The sequence below is a fragment of the Mauremys reevesii genome, linkage group 6 (genome assembly GCF_016161935.1).
Source record: "Mauremys reevesii isolate NIE-2019 linkage group 6, ASM1616193v1, whole genome shotgun sequence".
Lineage (NCBI taxonomy): Eukaryota > Metazoa > Chordata > Testudines > Geoemydidae > Mauremys > Mauremys reevesii.
Window position 1 is genome coordinate 73501361 of NC_052628.1, and position 26230 is coordinate 73527590.

The following is a 26230-nucleotide window of genomic DNA, read 5'->3' on the forward strand; positions in this document are numbered from 1 at the left end:
AAGGTTCTCAGAGAAGTAGCCCAAACCAGCTCTCTACACTCACAGGTGTGTGACTGCTCATAAAAATAAGGGATTAATAGTATTAATTTAAATTACTGTACATAAAAATAAAGCTAATAAGCTGTATAAACTGTAAGCTGTTTGGGGTGAGAACTGTTTTCTTATGCATATACAGTGCCTAACACAATGGGACACTGCTCTTTGATAGGGGGCCTTTAGGTACTACTATAAATAAATATGACAACTATTTCCAGTCACAGCCCTGCCAATACACCTCAGTCCTGATCTGTAACACCTGGTCTGCTCAAGTCCTGGACGTCTCTTTCACAAACACAGCCAAATACATTGCACACATTAAAAGGCTGTGTGTGTTAACTTCCACTAGAATTTAAGGTGAGACCAACAAGCTCATTTTCCCATTGGTGACCTACAGCAGAACTTGAATCATGTCTTGAAGTAAAAGACTAGTGCATCATCCATCTGTACCACCTTGCAACAAATCAGCAGCTTGGTTTAAAATACATGATAATACATCATATGGAACTCATGTTAAACGATTTACCAACTAAATGCTTTGTTCAGCTGCAGTGACATTATGACTTGATGTACTTTATTTAGCATTTTATGCAATAAAACAAACAGTCTTAAACATGACATAGTGATGACACTTCTGTGAAAATAATTTTAACTGTTTCCTCTTACTGGTTAGAAACAGGATGGAGCACCCCAGTGTGATCATTTGACTTATCAAATATTGTTCTTCTGGAATCCTAAAACATGAACCTACCTTAAAGTCTCCATATATGTTCTGAATGTTCATCATGAATTATTTTGTCAGTGCAAATGTGCCTTTGTCAATACATCCGCACATGCACTAAAACCATCTGATCAAACATTCAGCATACCTCTGTACTACTACACTGGTGTATTGTGTGTACACTTGTGAGGCAAAACTTTCCTCCATAAACACACAAAACTCTCAAAATTCTGTCAAGCTGCAAGTATTTTACTTGAAATAAAACTGGCCTACAAATTAGTGGGTGCAACTTTTCCAAGAGCATTATTAATGGACACTATTTTAGTCTGCTATGACGAAGAATGACAGATTTGTGGGGGGATTTTAAATTAATAATAGAAAACAATTTCTGTACTTGCAAGAATTCAATTCCTCTATCTTAAAGCCTCCATGGGTTTACTGTACATTTATACTCAAAGTCAGTAAATTATTTTTCCATAAAATTAGTCTTTCAAAGCTGACTCCCCCCCAACCCTTTTCTTTCTATCCTGGATGCCAAACTCCTGACTGCTTCTCCACCACAGAGACTTCATATCTGGAGAGCCAACATCTGTAAAAACATTTCTAATGAAAACACTACTAATACAACCCCCCGGAGAAGCAAATGAAATGAGATCTAAGTATATAGCTGCTTTTCTGCAGCTCTGTCTTTAACAATAGCAGAGCTGGTGCTTCCTCTTCGAGACTTGACACAGGTCATGATCATTTAAGCACAGTAGTAGCAAAATAAATAATAGAGTAAATATGTATTAACTAGTATAGACATACTTCAGTAGCACTTAACAGATGTAATAGAGAACTTCCATTCTTGATCATTGCATCATGCGTTTGGGGAACCTCAGTGGATGGAAAGGAGAAGCATCTTAATTCCAGTGAAAAAGGGTAGGGGTAGAATACATGAAACCTCAGCATCAGACATAATATTACCATTGTAGAAAAGGTGCAGATCTTGAAAGTGGATTACAAATTGTCAAATAACTTAAACAATTATAGCAATGAAGTGCAATTGCCATAACTCCACACAAAAAGCAATATATAGGAAAATAAACCATGCAACTCTATTTTAAAAATCTAGTTCCAAAGCATAACACCGCTGTTTGTTTTCTTATATATATATTTCACCTGGCAAATTTCTTTATATACTGAATTCCATTGCACTGCAGTTACAAATTTTTTTAAAGCCAAGATATTTCAGATAAGCATTTTAGTAATTAAGAAAAATTCTTTCAATTTCTACAAATCTCAAAACCTTTATCAAAGCTCCACTGTCAGTTGTGAGGGTATAAAAACATTACACATCTACCCTTCTATCTTTAACCAATAGCGTTACATAGTTATTTCAGGTAACACTTCTAGTAGTGAAGTTGTGTAGTGCCAAGCAAGTCAGCATTGCTGATATATAAATATTCAACAATTAATGTGGCTAAGGGAGATGAGAAAATGGCTATCACATATAAGTAATGAGTTTGCAGATGCCCTCATTTTTGGAGGTACCAATGACCCACCACCAGTTAAAGAACTGGATTTGGACAAAAATGGGCCCAGGTCCTGCAATTGATTCCATGCAGGAGTCTGCCCATGCAGAGTCAATCACAGGGTCAGGGCCATGGCTATCTGGTAGATTAAGACAAATTGAATTAATCTCTTAAAAAAAAAACACACACACACCCTGGAGATCTATGACTCTTTGAGAGGGTGGAGGGGGGGAGACGCTTATGAAAGGGTACCTAGGGAGTTGTGACATGTTGGTGGGGAAAAGGAGCGGGGAAACTTTCTTGCATTCATGAGAAAAAAGATAAACTCCAACTGTGGCACATTACAACCAACTGTAAGCTTACACCCATGCACGTATGAGTGCAGCACAGCAAATCAGCATGTCACACAGGCACTGGGAACACCATCAGAGTGGCACCTGGACCCTCACTCTGCCAACAAGGCAGCTGAAGCTCCTACTCTCTTGGTGCTGAGAACCAGAGGCTTGCTAGGGAACAAAAATGGGGACTCCCTCAAGGGGGTCAGACATGGATGTAGGGGCTCTTGTGTCTAGGTGATGTCAGAGGGGCTAATGGAAGGGGTGAACGTCTGAGAGGTGGTTATGAGGGGGGTATGCTCCATGCCCAGTTTTTCTGCATCTTAGAGGTGCCAGCCCTATTTATAAAAGTATTATAAAATTGGGATCACACTATTGCAATTTTTTGGATGGTCTAGAAATGGTTTTTCATGCTTTTAATTTTCAAACCCTGAATCTCTCAGACCCTTCAGGGTCACGTTAACAGAGGTGAGCCCAAAGGGGTCACGACATGAAAAACTTTGGGAACCACTTAAAGCTATTTCAATCTAAGGACCTAACACTGTAAACACTTAGAGATATGAATCCCATTTACTTCATTGGTGAAATCCTGACCTACTGAAATTAACAGGATTTTTGCCATGGACTCTGATGGGGCCAGGATTTTAACCATGTGCATAAGTGTTTGCTGGAGCTGGTGCATGTGAATTTCCTAGGAACCTGTTTCAGTTATCCGATAAACTCAAATAAACCCAAGTATCTTGTTTGTGTGTGTATTGGAGGGGGGGGGGGAAGGAGAGGACAGGGAGTTGGTCTTTTTCCTGCCTCACTGAAACATTTTACGGCTGAATGAAGTGAGATTTGGTTTCACTGGATTGTTAGTGTGCTGGAACAAGACCAGATCTTCAGTTAATTCAATGCATTTAAAAACAGCTCTGGAACACAACGCACACACACAAATACATAACAAACTTCTAGAAAAATGTATTTGTACCAGACATAATAAACAGCTATTTTAGCTAGAAAAGCCTTTGGGCAAGTTATGTTTGAAATAAACTAAACCTACTCTGCATATACTAAAAAGTGCCTAAAATTCCATCCACATCCTTTTCAAAATAGAAACACAATCCATTGTCAATAGGTACTAAGAAAAATGTACAGAAAAGCTTTTATCTAGAGGGTCGCAGAATATACATTTCCCATTCTTGCAATGCTGTTTTTAAATGTAAATGCACATGGACATCTAGGTAGCATGCCTAGAAACAGCTTTATTTTTTTTTTAAAGTGTCCTTATCTTGTGTATTACTAAAAATGTTTTAGTTGATTAAAATGAAAAATGTTCATGGTGACGAGTTCTTAAAAAACAAACAAAAAAAACTTGCACCACCGCCACCTTTATTTTTGTTATAAAAGACATGTAAAAGTAGCCAATGAATTAGAAACAAATGAGTTTTCAAACAATTTGGCAACATTTTCATTGATTGAATATACAATTATGTGAAAGCATCTAACACACTAAGAATAGATTTTTTGTAACAATAAATTGAAGTAAAATGTTTTCCCGAAATATACAGTTTGAGAATAAAAATCACTCAGTCCTCTGTAAAATGTGAAGTTGTTTAAATTCAGATTTTATTTGTTAAATAACAAAAACATGAAAATCACAAAAATTTAAATTATAATTTTAAATATGAGAATCTTTACATTCACCTAAGCCAAAGTAAACGCACTTTAGTATTTTAAGAGAGTTGCCTTTTTTTTTTTTTTTTTTAGTCTAAGGCCCCCTCTAGTGTTGGAAAAAATTATAATCCCAGCAAAGGAATAAACTTTGAGAAAGATGACTCAAAGAACTCGGAACGGGTCTTCAATTCAAGAAAATAAAACATCCCACATTTATTTGACTATATTTGCATATAATCATACATCAGTGATACAGAATATGTAGCCATAGTTAAATATCTACAATTCTCCATGGATTTATAATGGTTACCTGAGCGTTCATTATTCCCATAGCCAGTGGAGGTTTTTTTGCTGTATTTTTTTTTTAAAAACTAGCATCTTTAAACCCATTAACATATTACAATAAACATTTTTTAAACACTGACAAGGTTACTAGGTATTGCTTTTTTTAGTTATGAAATGTATCTGTTTATTGATAAATGATCATTCCTCATGAAAAAGTTTTATGGTCACTTTTCCCCCCACAAAATAAGTGTTTTAAAAAGTTTGTTTTCTTCCAAAAAAGTGACCTAAACAAACCCTCCATTAAATAAATTACTGTCCTGTGACAGAATAAAGAAATACTATCCTCTTTATCAACAACATGTCAGAAGTAAACCCAGAACCAATACAAAATCTGTATTACATGAATGCAAAGCTCCAAAAGAAGAGTATGGCACTTATATGACTGGGGCACCATAAAAGTCCAGTGATTATTTTAAATAAAAAAATTAAGTTCTCTGCATTAATTGTCTTCATTCATGTTTGAAGTGAAACTGAATTGTTAGGGTTTGTTTTCAGTACTATGAGATTTGCACCAGTCACTAACATTTGCGCTAGCAGGCGATATATCAAAACCCCAGCATTCATTGATAGGAGAAGAGATTAAGTCTAAGCTTTCAGCCCTGCCCACATTACAAGTTTTAATTGTGCCAAAATAGAGTAAAGGGCTTATAATGCAGAATGATCCTTATTCAACTTTGGCAGTCAGAAAAAAAAACAAACGCCCTATTCTTTGTGCTCTTCTCTTATGGCAATTAACAAATACTGTATAACATTTCATTTTTTTAAGCTTCTTTATGTCTCAATTTCACATAAAAATTTAAAACTGAAAACCATAGATTGAAAAAACTCCATAGCCACTGCCATTTAGACCTTCATTCAGGAAAGCATCTTTGTTTACAAAAGCACTAATTATAATTGTATTGGCATTAAGCACATATTTACGTTTAAGTGTGTGCTTACAAAGAACTAGTGTTTTCCTGAATAAGGATGGACTTAAAGCACATGCCTAAGTGTTTTTCTGAATTAGGACCTTAACTGCCTCATAAGCAACTAATACCTGTTATCTCTTTGTATGCAAAACTCTCATCAATAGCAAAGAGATTTCCATGCTAAGAATGGTTACAAGATCAGACTTGGAGTTACCTAATAATTTGTGCAGTTTCAGTTTGGTAAATTATACTTCTGGTTTTATCTTCAAAACTTTGTCATCTACAACGGGTACAAGTTTAAAAAAGGTGTTCTGCTAAAAGAATGGTGAGCTACAGAATTTATGATAAAATAATTTTAACTGTGGTCACAGAAATAGTTTACAAATTAAAATACACTAAACATATTTGCAAATATAACAGGACATGACATTTGTAGAAGTGCAGCACTTGTTTTGGCTAAGAATTAATAAAACTCATATCACTGGGAATTACTGCAGTTGCTTTTTACTAATACAATTTTATTGAAAAACCTATTTTGAAAGAAATCCATAAAACAAGTTATGATAAATACTGAAGAGAAGCTTAGAATAGATATTTTTAAAATTTCTATCATAAATAAATCCAGCCAGGGTGATGGGGAGAGGTAGAAAATATTTAAACAGAAAATACAAAAAAATATGTAAGTATATTTACATATAAATATATTTTAACAAAGATGTGTTAAAAAAACAAAAATAAAAAACCTTATGCTCTGATCCTGCATAAAAACTTACACATCTGCTTAACTTCACATCCTGTGAACATTTATATTGACTTCAAAAGGTCTAAGTGCATAAAATATATCATGTGCCTAAGCCTCTTCAGGATCAGGGCCTTAGTTTGTAAAATTAATCATTCTAGTATGCTAAAACATACGGTATCCGACTTAACTTACAAAAATATTTTCCAAATATACTATTTACTGCTGCTTCTTTTTGCAAGAGCCTCTCTGATTTGGCGATCCAATTCACTTACTATATGGTCTTCATGGTTATATACACCTGTTCTCAACAATGTATCTCTCTCTTCTATCAGGCGAGTGAGATAATCATCCAAGCTTTCATTTAATTGTCTAGTATGAAGACTACCCACTCGCTCAACTGAAATATCTCTGGAATCTTGTGATTGTTTTTTGTCTTCTTGTTGCTTTAGCCTGACAATAAAAGAAGTACATCATACAGGTAAAGGACACATGGAAATTCTGTCTTGTTAAATACATTCTAGATGAATTTTTACTGAAATTTCTTACTGAAGTAGTGGAAATCAAGGAATTTTTTTTTAAAGTAACACAAACTAACCCTTGCTTGATTAAATTTAAAGGAAGCCTTTCGAATCTAAGAATACCTTAGATCACTTGTGTACATATTACCATGATTTCATCAAGGTTTCTGCACTGATAATGCAGTTTAAAAACCCACATAAGTGATCAAGCTCAGGTTTCAAAATTACTTGAAGCATAATAAATGGAGGACATCATTACATGTACTTAAAATATAAAGATATGGGCCAAGAGGAGAGTTGAAAGAATCACCATTAGTGTAGCTTTTTATGAAGCAGTTCTGCTTATGGTTGAGGGTAAAAAAGGCTTGCTGCAGTATAAGCACAATCATGACAAAAACTGGTCATAGTGGCCTTTGGCATAGATTTTCTATAATACAGGACTCTTACATTTTATAAATGAGCGATTTTTTTCCTAAGGGACACTAAACTGTGTTCTTTTACTGGATTGACAGCCAATTAAAATTTGATTTAACTGAACCTTCCCCTATTTTGAGGCAGAGGGAAAAAATCCTACAAATGCTATAATACCTGTTCAGTTCATTTCTGATATCCTCCAGTTCTTTTCGCTCTGTTTTCCCCACTTCTTTCTCCTCTGCTGCCAAATAGCGCAGTCTCATGTGTTCCAGCTCTTGTTGCTGCTTTTTAAGGCGAGCCATAGCATTTTCTTGCTCACGCTAAGGGGGAAAAAAAAATCATTTGACATTAAATATTACAGATAAAAAGTGCTAATTCTAACAAATCTTACAGTGTTTCAGAATCCACAAGTAATAATATGGAAACAGTAACTAAATAGCACAAGTCAATACAAAATATTTAATGTAGATATAAGATTAATTCTGATGTCGGTCAAAATGAATAAGATTGAGGCAAAAGATTGCCTCAGTCAAGATCACACTAAACATTTGTCCACAACAGATTGCAACCAAATCTGAGGGCAAAAGTACTAGCTCAACTAGTAGCAGACTATCCAAGGGGTATATATTAGAGGTGATGTGCATGGGTCTGAAGATTTTGCTTAAACTGAAACACAGACTAGTGTCTTAAATACCGCTCATGTAACTACAGTGACACGGGTTATATAAATACCTAGACACATAATTGTAAGCACAAAAATTCAATACAGTGAGAATTAATATTTCAAAGCCCTAAGTAGCTGTATGCGACACTCTCTCCCTAATAGCCCTGCTATGCATAGCACCACAAAGTTTTGTTCGGCAGAGATAAATTTATAATTGTGAAAAGAACTACTTTCTAAACTGGTATCCAGTCTTGGGGCATGTCTACATGAACATTTAGTTCACTGCAAGCTGGGATGTGAATCTACCCCGCAATCGCCTGTCATACACTGTCATTGTGGACCGTGTTCATATGCACTAACAGATAGCGTGCTTTAATCTACTCCCGTTTCAAAGTGTGTAAATTAAGCCACATTAATGTACTGGACATTTAAGGTGCTAGAGGATAGTGCGGGGTAGATTCATGCCAGCTTGCTGCAAATTAAATGTTCACGAAGACAAGCTCTTAGAAAGTCAGGGGTGAAAGTCTAAATACTTAGATTTCTTCTTACATTTATTCAATTTTCAAACTCAGAATAAAAGCCCAGAGGGGGAAAAACAGAACAAAAATTAACTCAATATACATTTTTAAAAAACTTCGTTCAATTCCTAAATGGGTTTTTCAAAGTCCCATAATCTAAGATATAGTGCCTTGCCCAGCATCAAAGATTACATTTTATAACAGAACCAGGGACAAAACCTAATTCTTCTTGGTGATATTCAATTGCCTTAACAAGGACTATCCTTTCTTTTCCTCTTGTTTTCTGACTAATGCTCTACATAACCCTGCTTCATTTACTGCACACAGTCCATCCTGTGCAGTACAAGAGGCAGGGGTCCTGGAGGGAAAAAAAAAACATATGATCATGTTATTAAATACTACATCATACTGCATGGTCCCCCTTAATGCTGGCACATCTTAACTTGTGCTTGCTTGACTTTGCAACATTTTACATTTTTTGCATGGGTTTTACTCTCCACTGTCTGTCTGACTTCATTAATAAAATCTATTTGCGCAGTATATGTAATTCACCAGTCCTGGCACCACTAGCGAGCAGAAAAGAAGAGAAGAATTAGGAAAGGACAGCAACCTGTAGGTGCCAGCAACTGAAGAGAGAGTGTCCAACAAGGAAGAACAGATTTTGTTGTTAATAAATAAATGAAGCAACTACCAGGTTGCAGACCTGCAAATTTCCTCATGAAAGCACTATGTCTCTCTTCCCATGAGCCAGCTGCTGACTTACAGGCTAGATGAATGTCTGCTTACTAAAGCAGAAGTAGTTTCCCTACTGACTTGCAGACTGGAGCAAAGGACAGTAAGTCTATTTTGCTATATGGGCTTTGGACACAGTGAAAAATCCTACTGAAATGGGGCATTTGTTATTAAATTCAATGGAGCAAAGAGACTATGACCTCTTTAATATCACAATATGAAACAGAGCACACAATCTGTAGAAGGATACAGTACTTATAGGTCTCAGCAGCCACATAATAAAGGCAACTTTCAGTAGGACAGAATAGGCAAAAAGGAGGAAGAGTAACGTCCTAATTAATGGTTTCAGAGTAGCAGCCGTGTTAGTCTGTATCCGCAAAAAGAACAGGAGTACTTGTGGCACCTTAGAGACTAACATTTATTTCAGCATGAGCTTTCGTGAGCTTCAGCTCACTTCTTCAGATGCATAGAATGGAACACACAGACAGGAGATATTTATACATACAGAGAACATGAAGAGGTGGAAGGTATGCATACCAACAGGAAGAGTCTAATCAATTGAGATGAGCCATCATCAGCAGGAGAAAAAAAAACTTTTGAAGTGATAATTAAGATGACCCATAGAAGGTGCCACAAGTACTCCTGTCCTAATTAATGTGAAAAGCTCAGTTCACTTGGGACAAAACTTCCAGAGTTGTTCACAATCCTACTTTTGTCCAGAAGAACTGTAGGAAAGGTTCTCCTTAATGGTTAAAGCTCCAAACTCATTTAATCTGCAGGAAGAGGTAAATGCCTAAGAAAAAGTTACTTCAATGGTAAGAACAAACAATGAACATATCATCCTGGGCTCAGATGGAGACTGGTACAATGTCAGCAAGACCAGATTAAATGTACATCTATGTAAGAAGTCAAAAGGCTGGTTTGATCATCTTGACTGCATAGAAGTTTAGAAATATGGAGAAGAGGATCCAGTGCTTCTCCATATATCCTCAAAGCTCCTGGTGCTCCCACTTGAACCTGTAAGCAGCTTAGCCTTTGTGAAAAGAAGAGAAAGAGAAAATAAAAGTCAGTCTCCAATTAAGGCAGTGTTAAGATTAATACTAAAAGTAGGAAATAAGGCTGCATACAGAGACAGTATTAAACCTTGGTTGTACAGTTTTGATTGGATTTCAGGAGATTATCCACCATCTGAATAGAGTAAATCCGGAAGTTTCAGCCTCTCAGTCTCTAGATATAAAAGAGTCTAGAAAAGTGCGTTCAAATAGCTAACCATGTAGTCTTTCAGAAGACCCTCAACAACAGGAAGTCTGAAGAGGTTTGATAGACAACTCCTTGAAACAGCTGCCACTAAAAGGTGGAATGCCCAACCACCATTATTACTTCATCTAGTCCCACCTGATTTTCCTGTTGACGCTACCTAAACAATGATAAAAGAGGTATAGAAGAACCTCACTTGAACACAGTAGTGAGAAGATTTGACCTGCCAAGCCATCTTTACCCAGTGTCTGGGAACAACTGGACCATTTTTTGTGACTGTAGGGTAAAGCTGTGTCTACCTGTGGGGTTTCCTAGAAGGCCAACACCCTGCAGAGAACCCTACTCCTTTGGCTTGAGAACTAGCCCAGATGTTGAAAGTTTCTTGTATATAGGAGGATGACATTATGATGTTCTTTCAGCCCAGATCAGAATTCTGACGAGAAGAGCTCCAAGGGCCTCTCTCTCCTCTTTAAACCTGTATCACAATACAAGCTGCTTAGTTGATATGTTCCAAAGGATTGTTATGGATTCTGGGGAAGGAGTGAATTTCTAGAAGAAATATCCTATGGTCCTTAGGTCCAGCTATACTTCAACTAACCTCCTTCTCTACTGCTGCTCCTGTCATGTAAAAGAAACTCAGATGGGTGTCCCAGGTCCTCAAACTTGTTTCTCTCAAGATTCAGATTGAGAGAGATTCTGGGGGAGATTTCACTTGATTATCGGGAAAAGTCCACCATCTCAGCAAACAAACAAGCTGGAAAGGTGATATATAGATTTAAGTTCTCTTCTTGGTAGTCTCCTCACAAGAGCAAAAAGGTCTGAAGAGGTTAAGAGTGAAGCCTGTCGGTACACAATATTATCTGTATTACCGCAGAATATCATGAGGCATGGAAGGTGAAGAAAGCATCAGAGGGCTGTGAATGGAGTGAACAGAAGTATTTTGATTGTATCCTTCAGTTTGTGGAATGTGTCACCGAGAAGAATCACCTCCCTGAGGTGAGAACAGGATCTGGCGCTTAGGTGGTCCAAGCTCCTCAAAAGGCAAGCCTGAGCTCTTGCTGAGATTCGGCATAAAGCAGTGGTTTTGGAGAACTGAAAGAACCATGTTGGGGCCTTAGGAAGCACTCTGAAAAGAAGAAACATCATACAAGGATTATCTAAGTAATGCAATAAACTGATACCTTCCCATTTAAGGCTGGCGAGTACAATCACCAGGAGTTTCAGTGTCTTGGGAACAAAGACACAACAAAAGGCAAGACAACATGCTGGTAGTATCATTTTGACAGCAAAGAAAACTCAAGTGTGCTAGAAAGTGAAAGTACACATTTTTCAGGTTGATGGACCAGAATCATCTTTGGCTGGGTGGATACAAACTAGGGAAAGGCTAGAAACCTCTAGATTCTTTCTTAGTCAAGACACAGTCTGGAAGCCCTCTTTTATGCTGGAATGGGCTAACAGTCCTCATGTCTATAAGTTTCTTGATACAGGTAATAATTACTGACCCTTTATAAGGGCCACAAATGAGGGACAAGCAGAACAGCAGTCACAAATGGGGTCTGTGGAGGTCACTGTGAGGGAGACCTTGTGGAGAAACAAGGCCTACATGAAACTATCTTTGTCCTGCATTGGTCATTTCATCCTGGCAGGATGGGTTGCATCAGGCCTTCCAGCCTTGCAAACAGGCTGAAGCAAAACTTCCCTGGAAGTGGAAGCAGAGCTGACTGGTGATTGCACAAAGCAATTTTTTCTAAATGGGCAGGGAACTGAGAGAGTGAGCTGCAGCAATGTGGCTCTGGAGATGGTTTAATTTGAGTGTGCTGAAGTGCCTCCTGTCCACACAAACTGGGAATTGGTCTCCAAGAATCTTTTCTCCAATGACAGCTGTGGACAGTATTTCCCAGCAGTGTGAAGATTAGTAAATTGGGTACAGTATGGTAATTTCTGTGTAACACATTTCTGATCAGATAAGCAAATCTTAACTAAACTTATTGCAATACAATCCTTCCACACAGTAGAAGACCAAGTCTGGTATATTTACTGCAAAGTCATTTTTTATTTCATTACTTTTGTGGGTTCACATTAGATTATTATAAAAACAATAAAAAATAAGTACCTTTATACCTTAAGAGGGTCAAACAAAACAATAATGTGAATTACCTGACTAGATGTGTCACTGGAAGATGTACTTATATTTTTAGCATTGTCCTTTTCTCCTTTTTCAATACTACTTTATCACAACTATCAAAGACCAATCTTCCCCTGAAAAATCCATAAAGTACATGGGAAGTGATCCCATAGACTACAATGACAATTTATGGTGTATAATGTAATTATGTAGTTTAAAATGCAAACCCACATTCTAAACTACATATTATTTATCCAACATAACTATTTGTAATCCTTTATAGTCTGTCAATCTGTATACTGAACATTCATAAACAAACATGATTTATGTAACAGTCTGAACAGAAACTAGCTCCCCATATAATCCTTCAATAAAGGAAAATGATGTCAGAGAACGTACATTATTTGTTTGATATGGATAGGAGAGTTAGCATACAGTATGTGAAAATCATACTATGTATGATACAATTCAAAGCTAAGATTTAGTATTAGACCAGATCAGAGGTCACAAAAGGAATGGATCCTTTGTAAAACTCAGATTTTGGGAAGGGAGGGTGAAGGAAAGATTCTTTATTCATATTTGGTAATGAAAATTGCTGCCCTTTATCTAAGGCTCTTTCAGATAACCAAAAACACAATCACACTTTCAATACCACATTATGCAACAAGCTCCGTAATCATTGGTGCTAAAAGTAGTTGATTGTGTAGGACTATTTCAATTTTCATGGAAATTAGTGAAAAACATCTTCTGAAACCAGGAAAAGATATATAAAATGATGTAGCATTCTCACCTTCATTTACAGTATCTATATTACATACTATTCACACAATTGACAAAACAAGAACAAAATTAATTTTTTGCAATTTCTATAATGTTAAATACTTTCAGTATAAATCTTCTACATATGAATATGAAATAGGAAAAAAGGTCTCAATTTTCCATTGCTGAAATCATGACACTTGGACTGCCACTGCAAAAATTTATACTGCCACTGATACTTTGGATTAATCTTTGCATTAGTGTTACCTCAATTATAAAATATCCTCTACCAGGGTTGCTGAACAATTTGTATAGTGGGGTGCTGAAAGCCATTGAACCAAACTGTAAACTCTGTATATAATGGAAATCGCAAGCCAGAGGGTATGGAAGCACCCTCAGCACCAGCACCTATGTTCTCTACCAATTTATCTTAAATGAAAAAACATGGTTAATACATTTTTAAAATGTATTTGATCTGAGCATTCCATTTGTAATACTCCTAACCTGAGGACAAACTGAAGAGTTTTTTCAGCTCTGAAACTGCACTCATTGCTTACTGAGCAGTTTGTCCCCTCTCCTCATGTGGCAAGATGTATGCCTTAGACAGATACTTTGCCTGGATGGGTAATTTTTATATTACATAATCAAATTTTGAAGTTTAAAATCTGAAGATGGTTACTGAGCCCTGGAGCAGTCTAACTGGTTTCACTAAATGGTTGGAAAAAGTGTGAAATGTTCCTGAAATATATTTCCTCAGATGAATATCTGCTCGCAGAGCAGAGAACTACAGCTGCTGCAGGAACTGCAGAAAAGCCAGAGGAACAGCAGTGTGGTAGGAGATGAAGGCTGATAGTGCCTCTGAACTGAAGGTACCTCTGGTCAAGTATACCAGGCCTCCAAATATCAGCAGTCGCCAGTACAGCAGTGGGATAAAGTAACCTCAGAAGACCCAGATGCCCATGATGTCAGCAAACTACATTTTGTATTTGCTGAAGTGATTCTTTTTTTCAAATGAGACAAGAGTCCTGTGGCACCTTATAGACTAACAGAAGTATTGGAGTATAAGCTTTCATGGGTGAATACCCACTTCGTCAGATGTTCATTGGTTATCTGATCCGGCACCATTCTATCACTCTCTTCATATTGACAGTCTCACTCTCCCTGCCTTCCATGCTGTCCTGTCCTTCCCTTCACTTTTCCTCCCTCTATAATCATTTATTCCTTTTTCATGTTCTTATCCTCAGGTTAACTCTGCACTCTTGCTATTCCTCCTTACTCCACCAATCACCAAAAAAAAAACCACCCCAAACATGTATAGTTAACAAGAGGTGTGCCAATCATCTGATTATTTATGCCTGATATATTCTTTTCCTCAATCCTTCATTTCTTTGTGTGTCTTGAGATTGCAAGCTCTTTGGGGCAGGAATGATATCTTCTTAATGTTTGCACAGTACCTTTCACAAAGGGGCTCTAAATAATGATTTTGGGCCTTTGGTACTACAGTAATTTAAACATTAATCAATCAATCAGTAAGAAAGAAAAATAATCAGATTGTAAAAGAATCCCATCATGCTGCCAGGTGCTCTAGTTAAGAGGCTCTTCAGTCAAAAGAGGACAATCTATTTTGCCATAGCTGCCTATAAATCCAAAGGGGAGATGTAAACATACATACACTAGACTAAACAATGGCTAAAGAGCAGCCACTATTCACTCTCCCACTCACGCATACCATGCAAGTGTGTGGGAAAAAAATTACGATTGAAGCTAAGGAACTCAAGTAAAGTTTTCTGAAAATAACCCAGAGCTGACAAGTCAGTAGGAGGGCCTGGATGGTTTCAAGACACAGTTTTTAACCAAGACTTGGACCTCCAACTGTTTTTTTTTTTAAACAAAGATTTACATCCCATCCTTGGCTAAATTACTTATAAATTAATCAAATTAATTACTCTGAGTGGATAAGCAGGAGGCTGGACAAGATAGAGCTGATGTCAGCCAATAAGGTCTGTGTTGTTTTAAACAAATCCATCAGTTCTGCTTTGAACAAATCCATAGAGTACAAATATGGTAAGAGACTTAAATCCTACAATAAAACCTCTTATCCCAAAATGTACATAATTCTAATTTAAGCGTAAACATTGTTTTTGTTAATTTTCCAGATCAGAAAAGGGAGATTATCAGCCTTCAAAACTGACATAACACTGTTGCTAGTTACAGCTGCAATGGTAATATGCTGCATTATTTTTAAAAAGTGATTTCCTGCATCACTCAAACATTTGTTAAATTTTACATCTCGAGCCTGTAAAGTCTTAAACGTGTGTAACTCAGCACTTGAATAGTTCCACTAACTTTAATGGCTCTACTTCCATGAGTAAAATTACACATGCCTAAATCTTTGCAGGATCTGAGTCTAAGTTGGTAAATTTTAAAGGCCAAGATTTGAAAACCTTGAGTTGTAAAGAAAAAAAAACGCTTGTACATGCACCAAATGTACACATTTTTGAATTTTTGATCTTATTTTTGAGTAAAACATTTTGTTAAACAGTACAAATTAAAAAGTTACGGTAAATACCTTCAAGAAAAAATGGGAATGAGGGAGAAAGATCTGGGGGGCCTTATGATAGTCTGGATTTTCAGAATATTTTATAAACGTTATACACCATGATCAAATCCGTTAAATGTGTAATTTTGTAGTTTTCATATTTAAAAGATGAGCCTATGTCACAAACATCGGTGTGCTTCAGGCCTTTCTCTAGTTATAACTGGTATTATGTTTTATTATCCAAAAATTCCAGAGAGAGAGATTATGAACTTCTTCCTTTTAATGTCAACACAAAATTTTCAAAGTTACAATGCACAAAACTTCATTTTCTACAGAATATAAAGCCATCACAACAGTGTTCTAACATGACTAGTTCCCAAAGAAAAAGAAAATGCTATAAATTAAGGAAACATGGACTTTTAAAGTTGAAAAATCAGAAGAAAAGAATATTTTGCTAAAATACTCAGCCAGTTGATTATGCTTCTTTATTTCATAAATTGACTGTACTAGGTCACCTTTGAGTAATGGAAATCTCTGTTTAAACAGTTCTTTGGCAATGGGCACAAAGCATTAGATCTCATTTCCAAGACTTACCAGCTGGGTTTTGTCATTAACATTTATTAACAATCTAAGATATGGCTTTCAACGTCTAATCCTCACTACACAAATGTTTTGTATAGTCCTCCAGAGGGCTTTGGTGTGACAAATTACTGGCACAGATTACAACCCTGTGGCTATTCACCCAAGGCAACACAAAATTAATATGGTACTAATCCAATTTAAACAAGAAATTGGATGAACTATTGCAATTGCACAAATCATCTGAACTAAAGCTGATGTGGAATTCCTGAAGGCAACTAAATTTCCAAATTTATATTCAGACACAGTCCACGGGTTCCTGATCAGTTTTGCTTTTTTAATTTTTAAATAAATTTAAAGTGCCAGATTGACTAAATCCTATTTATCAATAGAATAAGTACAGGATTAACAATAGTAGCATAAGCATTAATATATTTCCCACAAAAAAAAAAGCCTCCATCTAATTTTAAGTGGACTACTTTCAGGGATAAAGTTTTAGGGGAGTTTAATAAGTTGATCTTGATGTCCATTCATTTAAATGGTTCAGATGTCTAACAAGGGTTTCAGCTGGTCCTGGACTGGAACCATTAGTTTAAAGTTACCAAACTTATCGTCTAGTGATGGTTTTTGTCACTACCCATCTGGCATGACTTGAACCAGTGAACTAAAGGTGAAATGCATCTAACAGGAATCTAAAAAGCCTTTAAGGGAAAACAAACAAACAAACAAAAAACCAGGCAGGACATTTTAGTGCTTCCTTTGGGAAATCCAGCGTCTGGTGTGAAAAGATTAGAGAGGCAAATGATCACCCTGTCGTGCATAGGTACACCTCTACCCCGATATAATGCGACCCAATATAACACGAATTCGGCTATAACACGGTAAAGCAGTGCTCCGGGGGGCAGGGCTGCGTGCTTCGGCGGATCAAAGCAAGTTCAATATAACACAGTTTCACGTATAATGCGGTAAGTTTTTTTGGCTCCCGAGGACAGAGTTATATCGGGGTAGAGGTGTATTTCAGAAATATTATAGGCTAATTTCTGACACCTACAATAATTAGACAAAAAGGAACAATCTGAGGACAGCACATAAAACTGAACCTTTGATTTTCTAGCTATTATCAAATATACATTGCGCTAATTTCTTTGATTTATCTGTAAGTTATAAATAAAGAGCATTGAGAATTTGGGATCTCAAATTAATTGAGTTAGATTTGGGCACTCAAATTGATTGGCTTATCCAAAGATTTTGACAATGACCCTGCCTTAGGCTCCATATCCCTCCTTGATTAGCACCCAAATTTCTCCTCTCCTCCCAACAAGACCATTGGACTCTCACTGAAGGACCTTCTTGAAGCTTCAGTTATTCATTAGATTGTGTTTTCTCTTCACAGGGGAAGGAAAGGAAAGATAGAGAAGTAGCAGCATCCTGCTTATCCTTTCCCGTATCCAGAAAGGGTCTCCTTTTGAGCACATATCCAGATAGCTAGCTCCTCCTCCTTCCCAATCCAGTAGACTTTGCTTTCCAATCCACAGATGTAATTTTCTGAGAGCAACTGGTTGGCCTATTCTTCAGTAATGTCTCTGCTAGATCCTGCTAAGTTACCCCTTTACGGACTGCACCAGAAAGATCTCTAGTACTGCAGGAAAAAAGAGTGAGTTAGCCCCCCCCTTTCTTGCTTTTCCTCATAACTGGGTGTCTATATTCCTAGGAGATCAGAGCCCCTTTCATGCCACTGCAAATCTTATGGAAAAACAGGGAAGGCAGTTTTTATACTGCAACCTGGATCATACACATCAAAACCTTGCAATGGAAAAGCAGGGGAACATAATCCAAAGAGTTACTGGGTCCTGCTGAATCAAACTTGGATTCAGGGAGCTGAGGTGCTCACTTATTCTGTGAAGGGTGTCCCTAATGCTGGAGTGAATTAGAAGTGCCTCTCCTTGAAAAGGAGCCCTTCTAGAAAGCAAAAAAAAGGATGGGAAACAGGGGTGAAGATGGAGTATGAAAACATGAAGACGCTTGTCTGAACCCTCAATCTTTAAATGTATTAGGCTTTGTTTCGACCTAGGAATTGGTAAAATTCTTGCTTTTTCTAGTGTGTTTGACTGTACCTAATGGAAGTGCTTATGGAATCTTAAATTACTGCAAGCTCAAACCATACGATATTTATAGAAGGCAGTAGGTAAAGGAAAAATAATATACTGGCATGTATATGCATTACTGAGGATGAAGGAACTGCTGCTACATGTTTGCTTGAGACAGATTTTAAAGGCCTCACTGACACACACAGAAAAATCCACAAAAACAAACCAACCAATAAAACCCTCTACTGGCACCACTGATGGGAAAATTCAGAGACAGGAAAAAATTGTGTAACCTGTGATTTCCAGATCTCTTGAAGTTTGCTGTATTCTGCAATATTCTACAAATTCTATCACTCTTTAAAAGCTAAGGCCCAGATTTTTAAAAGGTATGTAAGTGTTGCAGTATACCACACTGAAATACCCAACTGATTTCGGAGCATACATTTTATTTTTCAAAAGTGATTTAGGCATTTAGGAGCCAAAATTCTATTGACAGTGGGATTTTTGGCTCCAAAGTACCTAAATCCCTTTTGCAAATGAAATTTAGGCTCCTAGATACCTTTAAAAATCTGGGCCTAAGTATTCTTTATGACCATATAGCTGTCACAGTGTAAACTGATGTACTGATGCCTGTTAAGTCAGTTTTGCAAAAAACAAAAACAAACAAAAACAAGCATGCCTCCTAACCAACAGCAGCAAAGATGGGTACTTACCTCTACCCTTCATTCAACACACCACAGTTAGGATGTAGACTTTGTAAGCATTAAAAAATTTTTAAAGTATTTAAACACACAAGCAATTTTTACCCTCAGTCACACTTCTGTTGGAAAATACAGAAAATTAAAAACACAAAAACCAGAGACTAATGCAACAAGGTTTAATTCAGTTAATACTGTCAAACATGAATATACAATGGATCCTCAGATACACGGGCGCCTCATCCCCACCAGAAACAGATTAAAATGCAAGAGGGTTTATTGCTCACGTTCCAGTACTACAGAATATGGCGTACAAACTTTACTGACAGTGCTATGCCATCATAACCTGAGACACCTGGAAAATAAGATATTTAACTAAAACAAAACTCTAGCTAAGGCACATTGTAGGTAGCCACTTCCTGTTTAGCAGGAAATCTCCATCCACTATTACAAAGTCTACTTCCCAACTGCACAGTACTTCTGGACACATGATTTATACCTCTACCCTTCCATTTGACATTGTAAAGGAATTTGGGGCAAATTCCATAAGAGGCTGGGCAGCAAAGAACTTTTCCAAGTAATTCTTTTGATTTTGCAGCTAGTGGTGAGGGCGCAGGTTCAGAATCAATGCTCTGTTTCTCCCTACTATTGAATGAGACATTCTAGATTTTCTTAAAGCAGTCCTGAATGCAATGTTAAGGTTACACAATTAAAGTTAGGGTGTAAAGGAGAAGAAATGCCAGTTTAGATTCAAACAGTGACATTAACTCAACTGCATTATTCATGCATAGCATTTTTCATTCTTGTTTTTCTGGTTCAATGTTGAATATGGTTAAATGTTAAATATTGCAGTTTCTGGCATAAAATATAAAAACAGCAGGATTTGCACCAGGGCCAAGATAAACCACTGTAACTTATTTTTTGACTTTTTCCAGCAGATTCTTACTGAACATCCCCAGAAGTAACCTCTCTTTTTTTAAAATCACCCCAGTTCCAAGCCAAGCAAAGGCCTTGGTCTACAATGAGAATTATGTCCAAGTTTACGTTCCAAACTTCAGCCAGTTGTTCTGTATCCTTGTTGTTTTAAAAATAAGTGTAGTCAGAATTTTTTTAAAAAATTTGGCCAATAGATATTTTTCCATTTTTCCTACACTCAAAAATAGATGAAGAGATTTTGCTAAAAATCACTGTCAGACAAAGCCCAGTTGCAAAAAATTCCAGCCCAAAGCTGACTGTTTAGGAAAGTTTTGACCATTTTAAACATACACTGGCCGTTACAATGGAGATCAATACGCAACAATAGCAGGCATGATTAGCACATAATTATTAATATTAGTTTTTATCATAGGAACACAAAGAAAAAGACAGCTACATCCTTATTGTGCATGTGCTCTACCCTATTTACATACCTGTTTTAGTCTTGCAAGTTCTTTCAGAGCCCTTGCCCACTGTTGCTTGTAGTGCAGCTTTGATTTGGTAGCTGATTCCAACTTTCTTTCAAGTTCAACCTTATTGTGAGTAAAATCATATCAGCTGAAACACTATACTAGTGGTAACAATCATGGAAAGATTATATATACACGAAGAGTCCGTTTAAGAAAAGTGCTTATGCAGTATAACATACAACATCTAAAGCTGTTATATAATTTAATGTAAATATTATGACACATGAACATTTTCTTGTTTAAAATATAGTCTTATTTTTATTGTCTAGCAGTCTATACAAAAAGAACTAGATCAGTCTTAGCCCCAAGATAGCTAATGTAAACTTTTTTTTTTTAAAGAGTCTCAAAGCGGTGAAACACACATTCATTTTTCTATAATAAGCTCTAATTGTTAGCATTCCAGTTTAAGGGGCACTCTAAACTCTTAGGGCCAAATCTTGCCTTTAGAGATGTAGGCAGCTTACTAAAGCAAATATATGTCTCAGAGGGCAGAATTTGGACCTTTGATTGTTGGGGGGGGGTGGGGGGGAAAATCAGGAAAGCTGGCCTAGGTTTCATTGTTATCCTCTATACAGAGGCAAATTTGCTCTAGAACATTGCAAAAATATTTTGTTGTTTAACTTATTATTGATCAAGATATAAAACCAGCTAAACAAATATTTGAAAATTACATTAGAATGGTAAAACATGGTAAGAGATAGTTACAATTATAGGCAAATACTTGTTCAGGCTATATTTAAAATATACGAAGGCAACTAGGCACCAGTGGTTATATCAAAAATATTTATTTTTATATGCATTAAGCAATCTGTTATACCTGCATTAAAGCCAACTTGGCTAATTTTCAGGAATGCGCTGCCTCAATGTCTCAAACTAAGAACCAAGTTAATTATTGTGGCCACCACAGAGTTTGGAGTTTTATTAATTAAGCGACAACAGAAAATCTGTCCAGGTTTCAGTATAAATTCTCTCTCATCTGATCTGACAAGTTGTGATACAAACAGAATGGCTAATTTTATCATTTCTGAATTGTGAATGATTTTGTAAAATTGTATCATAAAATTATTGTGTCATGGAAAGCCTACATATGTGGCTCCACCATGGGTTAGCAGAGTTGTGTCATAGCTCTGCCAAGCCAGAACCAATGGTGAGTGATGTGCAATCATCTATTCAACGTAAAACATCTTGGAACAATGGGTTAGCTCTAGCTGAGAAAGATGTCCTCCTCTTGTCTGAAAAGGGGGATGTGGGCAGTGTTTGAGAGAAATGGAAAGTTGCCAGGAGAACTAAAGGAAGCAGGTAAACACCAGCAGCAAACCATAAAAGGGACTCATGTGGGGGAACTAGAGAGAAAGCCTTTTTGTACCAGGTTAAGATGAGGAAGGCGGCTGCTGGGACCGTGTATGCAAGGGAAGGGGGAAACTTGCCAGTCTGCTTGCCTGACAGAACACAGATGGATCCCACAAAGACTTCCAAGAGAATCGTGAGCTAGTGAGGGACACAGCGTTTAAGATGTTTTATTGTTTTGTATGACCTGTACTCTCCTGTGCGTTATCTACTAAGTAAAAAGAGCATAAAAATGTAAGACGAAGCAACGTGTGTGTGTGTGTGTGTTGACAGCTTCACAACTACTGCATGCCCCGACAGAGTTAAACTGTAAATTAGAAGCTTCACATCTATTGGGGTGGAGTCCTGGGAGAGGGGTGTGTTTAAGTACTAGGGAGTCTGGGGCCAGTGCTGAACTCAGAGGGGCTTGGTGGCTGAACAGCAGATTCCAACATGTAGAGGGAGGTGTCAGACAGAAGGTCTGCACCTTGAGAATGCGCATAACGACCTCAAGATTGGGGCAGTGCTGGACTGTGTTCAGGCTCCAGGAGCTTGAAACATCCCAGGGATCCACAGCAGTAGAGGTTTGGAGTCCCCTCAGAGCAGTCCTAGTGGGTGGCCAGGCAGGAGTGCTCTCTAGGATGTGAGACAAGACATGGTTCAAATATAAAATAGTTCAATCTTTTTCCTGACTATTCCTGTTCTAGGCATGGAATACAACTCCGACAAAGAAAATGAAAGGTAAATGTGAAATGCCACTGCTTTAGAATTATGAATCCTCTACTTTTATCACAGAGAAGTTTAGCATGATATACAGAAGTATTAAACTTTATACTACAATTCAGCTGCAGAAATTTAAAAATAAATTACATTTTGGTAAGAGAGATCTGATATAGCATATCCGAACATTTAGCATGGCTATCCTACCTCAAATTAGCAAATGTTAAATACTTCAGAAATGGAATGACAACTCCACAACATGAAAAAGAAGGGAGCCAAACTTAACAGCCACAGCTATCTCCTGAGTAAATGCAAGAAACAAATTATCATCCCCAGAAGACTCACCACCCATAAACCTCTGGCCACTATATACAGTTTTAAATATGCTGAACAGCTCTGCATAAGGACTTCAGGAAAAAATAAAGAGACATCTACATCTCACATAATTCCACCTCAAAGAAGAAATCATCAGATGCTCCCACAGAACTGAAGGCGGGTGGGGTGGGGGGAACTCCAGAAACCTAACATACAGGAAATCCAAAGCAACTATCAAAACTTTATGACAGCCATCCAACACAAAACCAAAAAGTGGAACCGACTACAACTCCACAATCCACAGAACAACCTCCAGGAGAAACCACAGCAGCAAGACTCAGCACAGGACACTACCTGACACCCCATCAGAATCATCAGTCTATCAAGACTGTCACTAAACAGAGTTGAATTATGTAGTCTCTCCAAAGGATTGAGCTTCTGCTCTGTCACAAGCATGTGGAGGAACTAGAAGAACCCTTTCACTCACTCAAGGCTGGTCTTCACTATGGGAAGATTGCTGCTGCTGCAATCAATGCAGCAGGGATCAATTTAGTGGGTCTAGTGAAGACTCGCTAAACCAATGGCAGACTGCTCACTGGTCAACTCCAGCTCTCTGAGAAGAGTAAGGGAAGTCGACCGGAGAACGTCTCCCGTCGACACAGTGCAGTGAAGACACTGGGGTAAGTCAACATAAGCTACGTTGACTCCAGTTATATTATTCACATAGCTGGAGTAGTGTAACTTAGGTTGATTTACCCCCGTAGTGAAGACAAGCCCTCAGTCTCAAAGAATTCTTCCTCAAAGATGACACCACCCACATCCCCATCGAGAGTTACAAGAAAAGAAAATAAATCATCTGACTGGACATCTCCCAGTGGGCAAAACCACACACTTGCTTGTTACATTGATTGCTTCAGGGAAAACAAAAAACAAAACTGAACTCCTTAAACATCACATACTCTCAACCATCAAGAGGATTGCTATATAGTCCCTGAAGGTCAACCACCAAATTGTGATCAAATCAGCAGACAACCACGATGAACGTATCAATGAGGCCAACCAACATCTCTCAGAATACACCAACTATAAAGAACTCAAGCCTTAAAGACTACTTTGAGTCTACTACAGTTCCCACAGAAATTTAAGGATATAAACAAATCCTCCCCCAAAAAACTCCAAGAGAATCTCTACATCATTATTCCCAACCCCAAGGACCGTCTACATGCTTCTCAAAATACAAAAACAAGGGAACCCAGACAGACCTATCATATCTGGCCATGGCACTCTTACTGAAGAAATATTAGGACTCATAGAAACCATCCTCAAACTACTCCCCACACAAAGAGCCTGTTACCTCCAGAAACTCTGCAACATTAAACACCACCGTCTTTGCCACCATGGTCTCACCTCCTATACACCAACATCCCTCACAATGACAGCATTGCTGCCTACCTCATATATTTAGTAGACAATGGATAACCCTCAGATATCCATTTAACAAACAAACACTTTGTCCAAACCATGGAAACAGCCATGGATATTAGGATAGCCCCCCAATATGCCAACCTTCATAGGCCACGTTGAGGAAGAATTTCTGGACAAATGCACCATGAAACCAATGATATACTTGAGATACAGCAATGATATTTTCATCCTTTGGATAGACTACCTAAACTCCCTCAGTTTTCTACAACTTCACCACCACCACCCATCCTTCAAACTCTCTCTAGAATACTTCCACATGACCATTAACTTCCTGGATACCGAAATCAGCTTCAACAATGGAGACCCTAGAGACAATTATGCAGAAGAAACCCATGGATCTCCACATTTACCTTCACAGATCTAGTAACTACCGGAATACACCAAGAAATCCATTATGTATAGCCAGGGCACCACAGAACATGCTCCAAGGAGAAAGTCTGAGATATATCCTTAATGTAATTAAAACCACCTTTACCAAACAAGGACATTTCATCAGAGAAGTAGATCACATCAAAGAATGGATCACTCAAATACCCTGAGAGAACCTCCCACAATACAGGGGGAGAACACAAAACAAAACAACAAAAACACCCCACCACTGCATACTTCTGGTTGTCGCCTACAATCCCACACTGGAATCCATACCAAGTATCATCAATTACAGTCATATTTGTAGGGAACCACATCCTGAAAGAAATGTTTCCCAACCCCCAATTCTGGCCTTCGAACAATGCCCCCAACCTCACCAACATTGTCATCAGAAGTAAGCTCCCCACAGATCAGGATACATCAACTCAAAGGGGCACTAGACGCTTCCATAACAGATGTGAAACCTACAGACATACCTCACTGCTATGATGATCAATAACTCCCACAACATGCCTTTCAAGATACACGAGTCCGACACACGCGGTATAACCTCATTCAGTGCATCAAATGCCCCAACAACAGCTAGTCTGATTTCACCCATGTCACTACACACTCAAGTGAACAGAAAAATGATAAAAGACAAATACACCTTTTCACAAAGCCATCACTGCATTTCTGATCTCTCAGTCCTTGCTCTCAAAGGAAACCTGAATGACACCTTTAAAAGACTAACTTGGAAACTTAAATTCAGACGTCTTCTAGACACCAAAAAACGGACTCAGAGACACTGGTTTTTTGACTCATTACAAAAATCTGTAATCTGCTAACCCTCTTGTGCTATGACTGCAGAGGTGTTAATTGCCTGCTTCATTTTAAGTGGTTTCTTGCCCCCATGTTAAACCCTAAGGGCATGGCTACTTTAGAGAGAGTTTACAGCAGTGCAGCTGCACTGATGCAGTTGTGCCGCTGTAAACTCTCTAACGTAGCCATCCTAAACGACAGAAAAGAGCTCATCTGTTGGCTTAACTTTTCCAGTCCCTGCAAGTGGCAGAAACTTACCGGCGGGAGAGTTTCTCTCACCAACATAGCGCTGTCCACACCAGCGCTTATGTCAGTGTAACTTATGTCACTCAAGAGTGGATTTATTCACATCCCTGAGTGACAAATTATGCCAACCAAAACTGTAATGTAGACAGCCTTATTCTTAATCTGCCCGCCTTGTATTTTGTTACCTTTTTCAGACCTGAAGAAGAGCCCTGTGAAGCTTGAAAGCTTGTCTCTTCCGCCAACAAAAGTCAGGGCAACAAAAGATACTACTATCTCACCTATACTGTCTCTCTCAGATATGGAAGACATTTACAACGTCTTCTGAAGTAATACACTTAAGTGTGTTGCCATTACCCTATGAAATTCTTCCAGA

The 26230-nt window shown here is 37.7% G+C and overlaps 1 protein-coding gene across 4 annotated transcripts in view; it reads right to left on the reverse strand.

The window, feature by feature from the left end:
- Window positions 1–4151: 4151 nt before the first annotated feature.
- Window positions 4152–26230, reverse strand: part of CEP120 (centrosomal protein 120) — an 81330-nt gene continuing 59251 nt past the window's right edge. For all 4 annotated transcript variants that reach the window (XM_039544934.1, XM_039544935.1, XM_039544936.1 and 1 more), the window contains 3 exons: window positions 20560–20658; window positions 7367–7512; window positions 4152–6710 (listed from right to left, as the gene is read on the reverse strand). In XM_039544934.1, coding sequence (XP_039400868.1) covers window positions 6473–6710; window positions 7367–7512; window positions 20560–20658 — 483 coding nt within the window. In that variant the 3' untranslated portion in view covers window positions 4152–6472. The remainder of the gene's footprint in view (window positions 6711–7366; window positions 7513–20559; window positions 20659–26230) is intronic.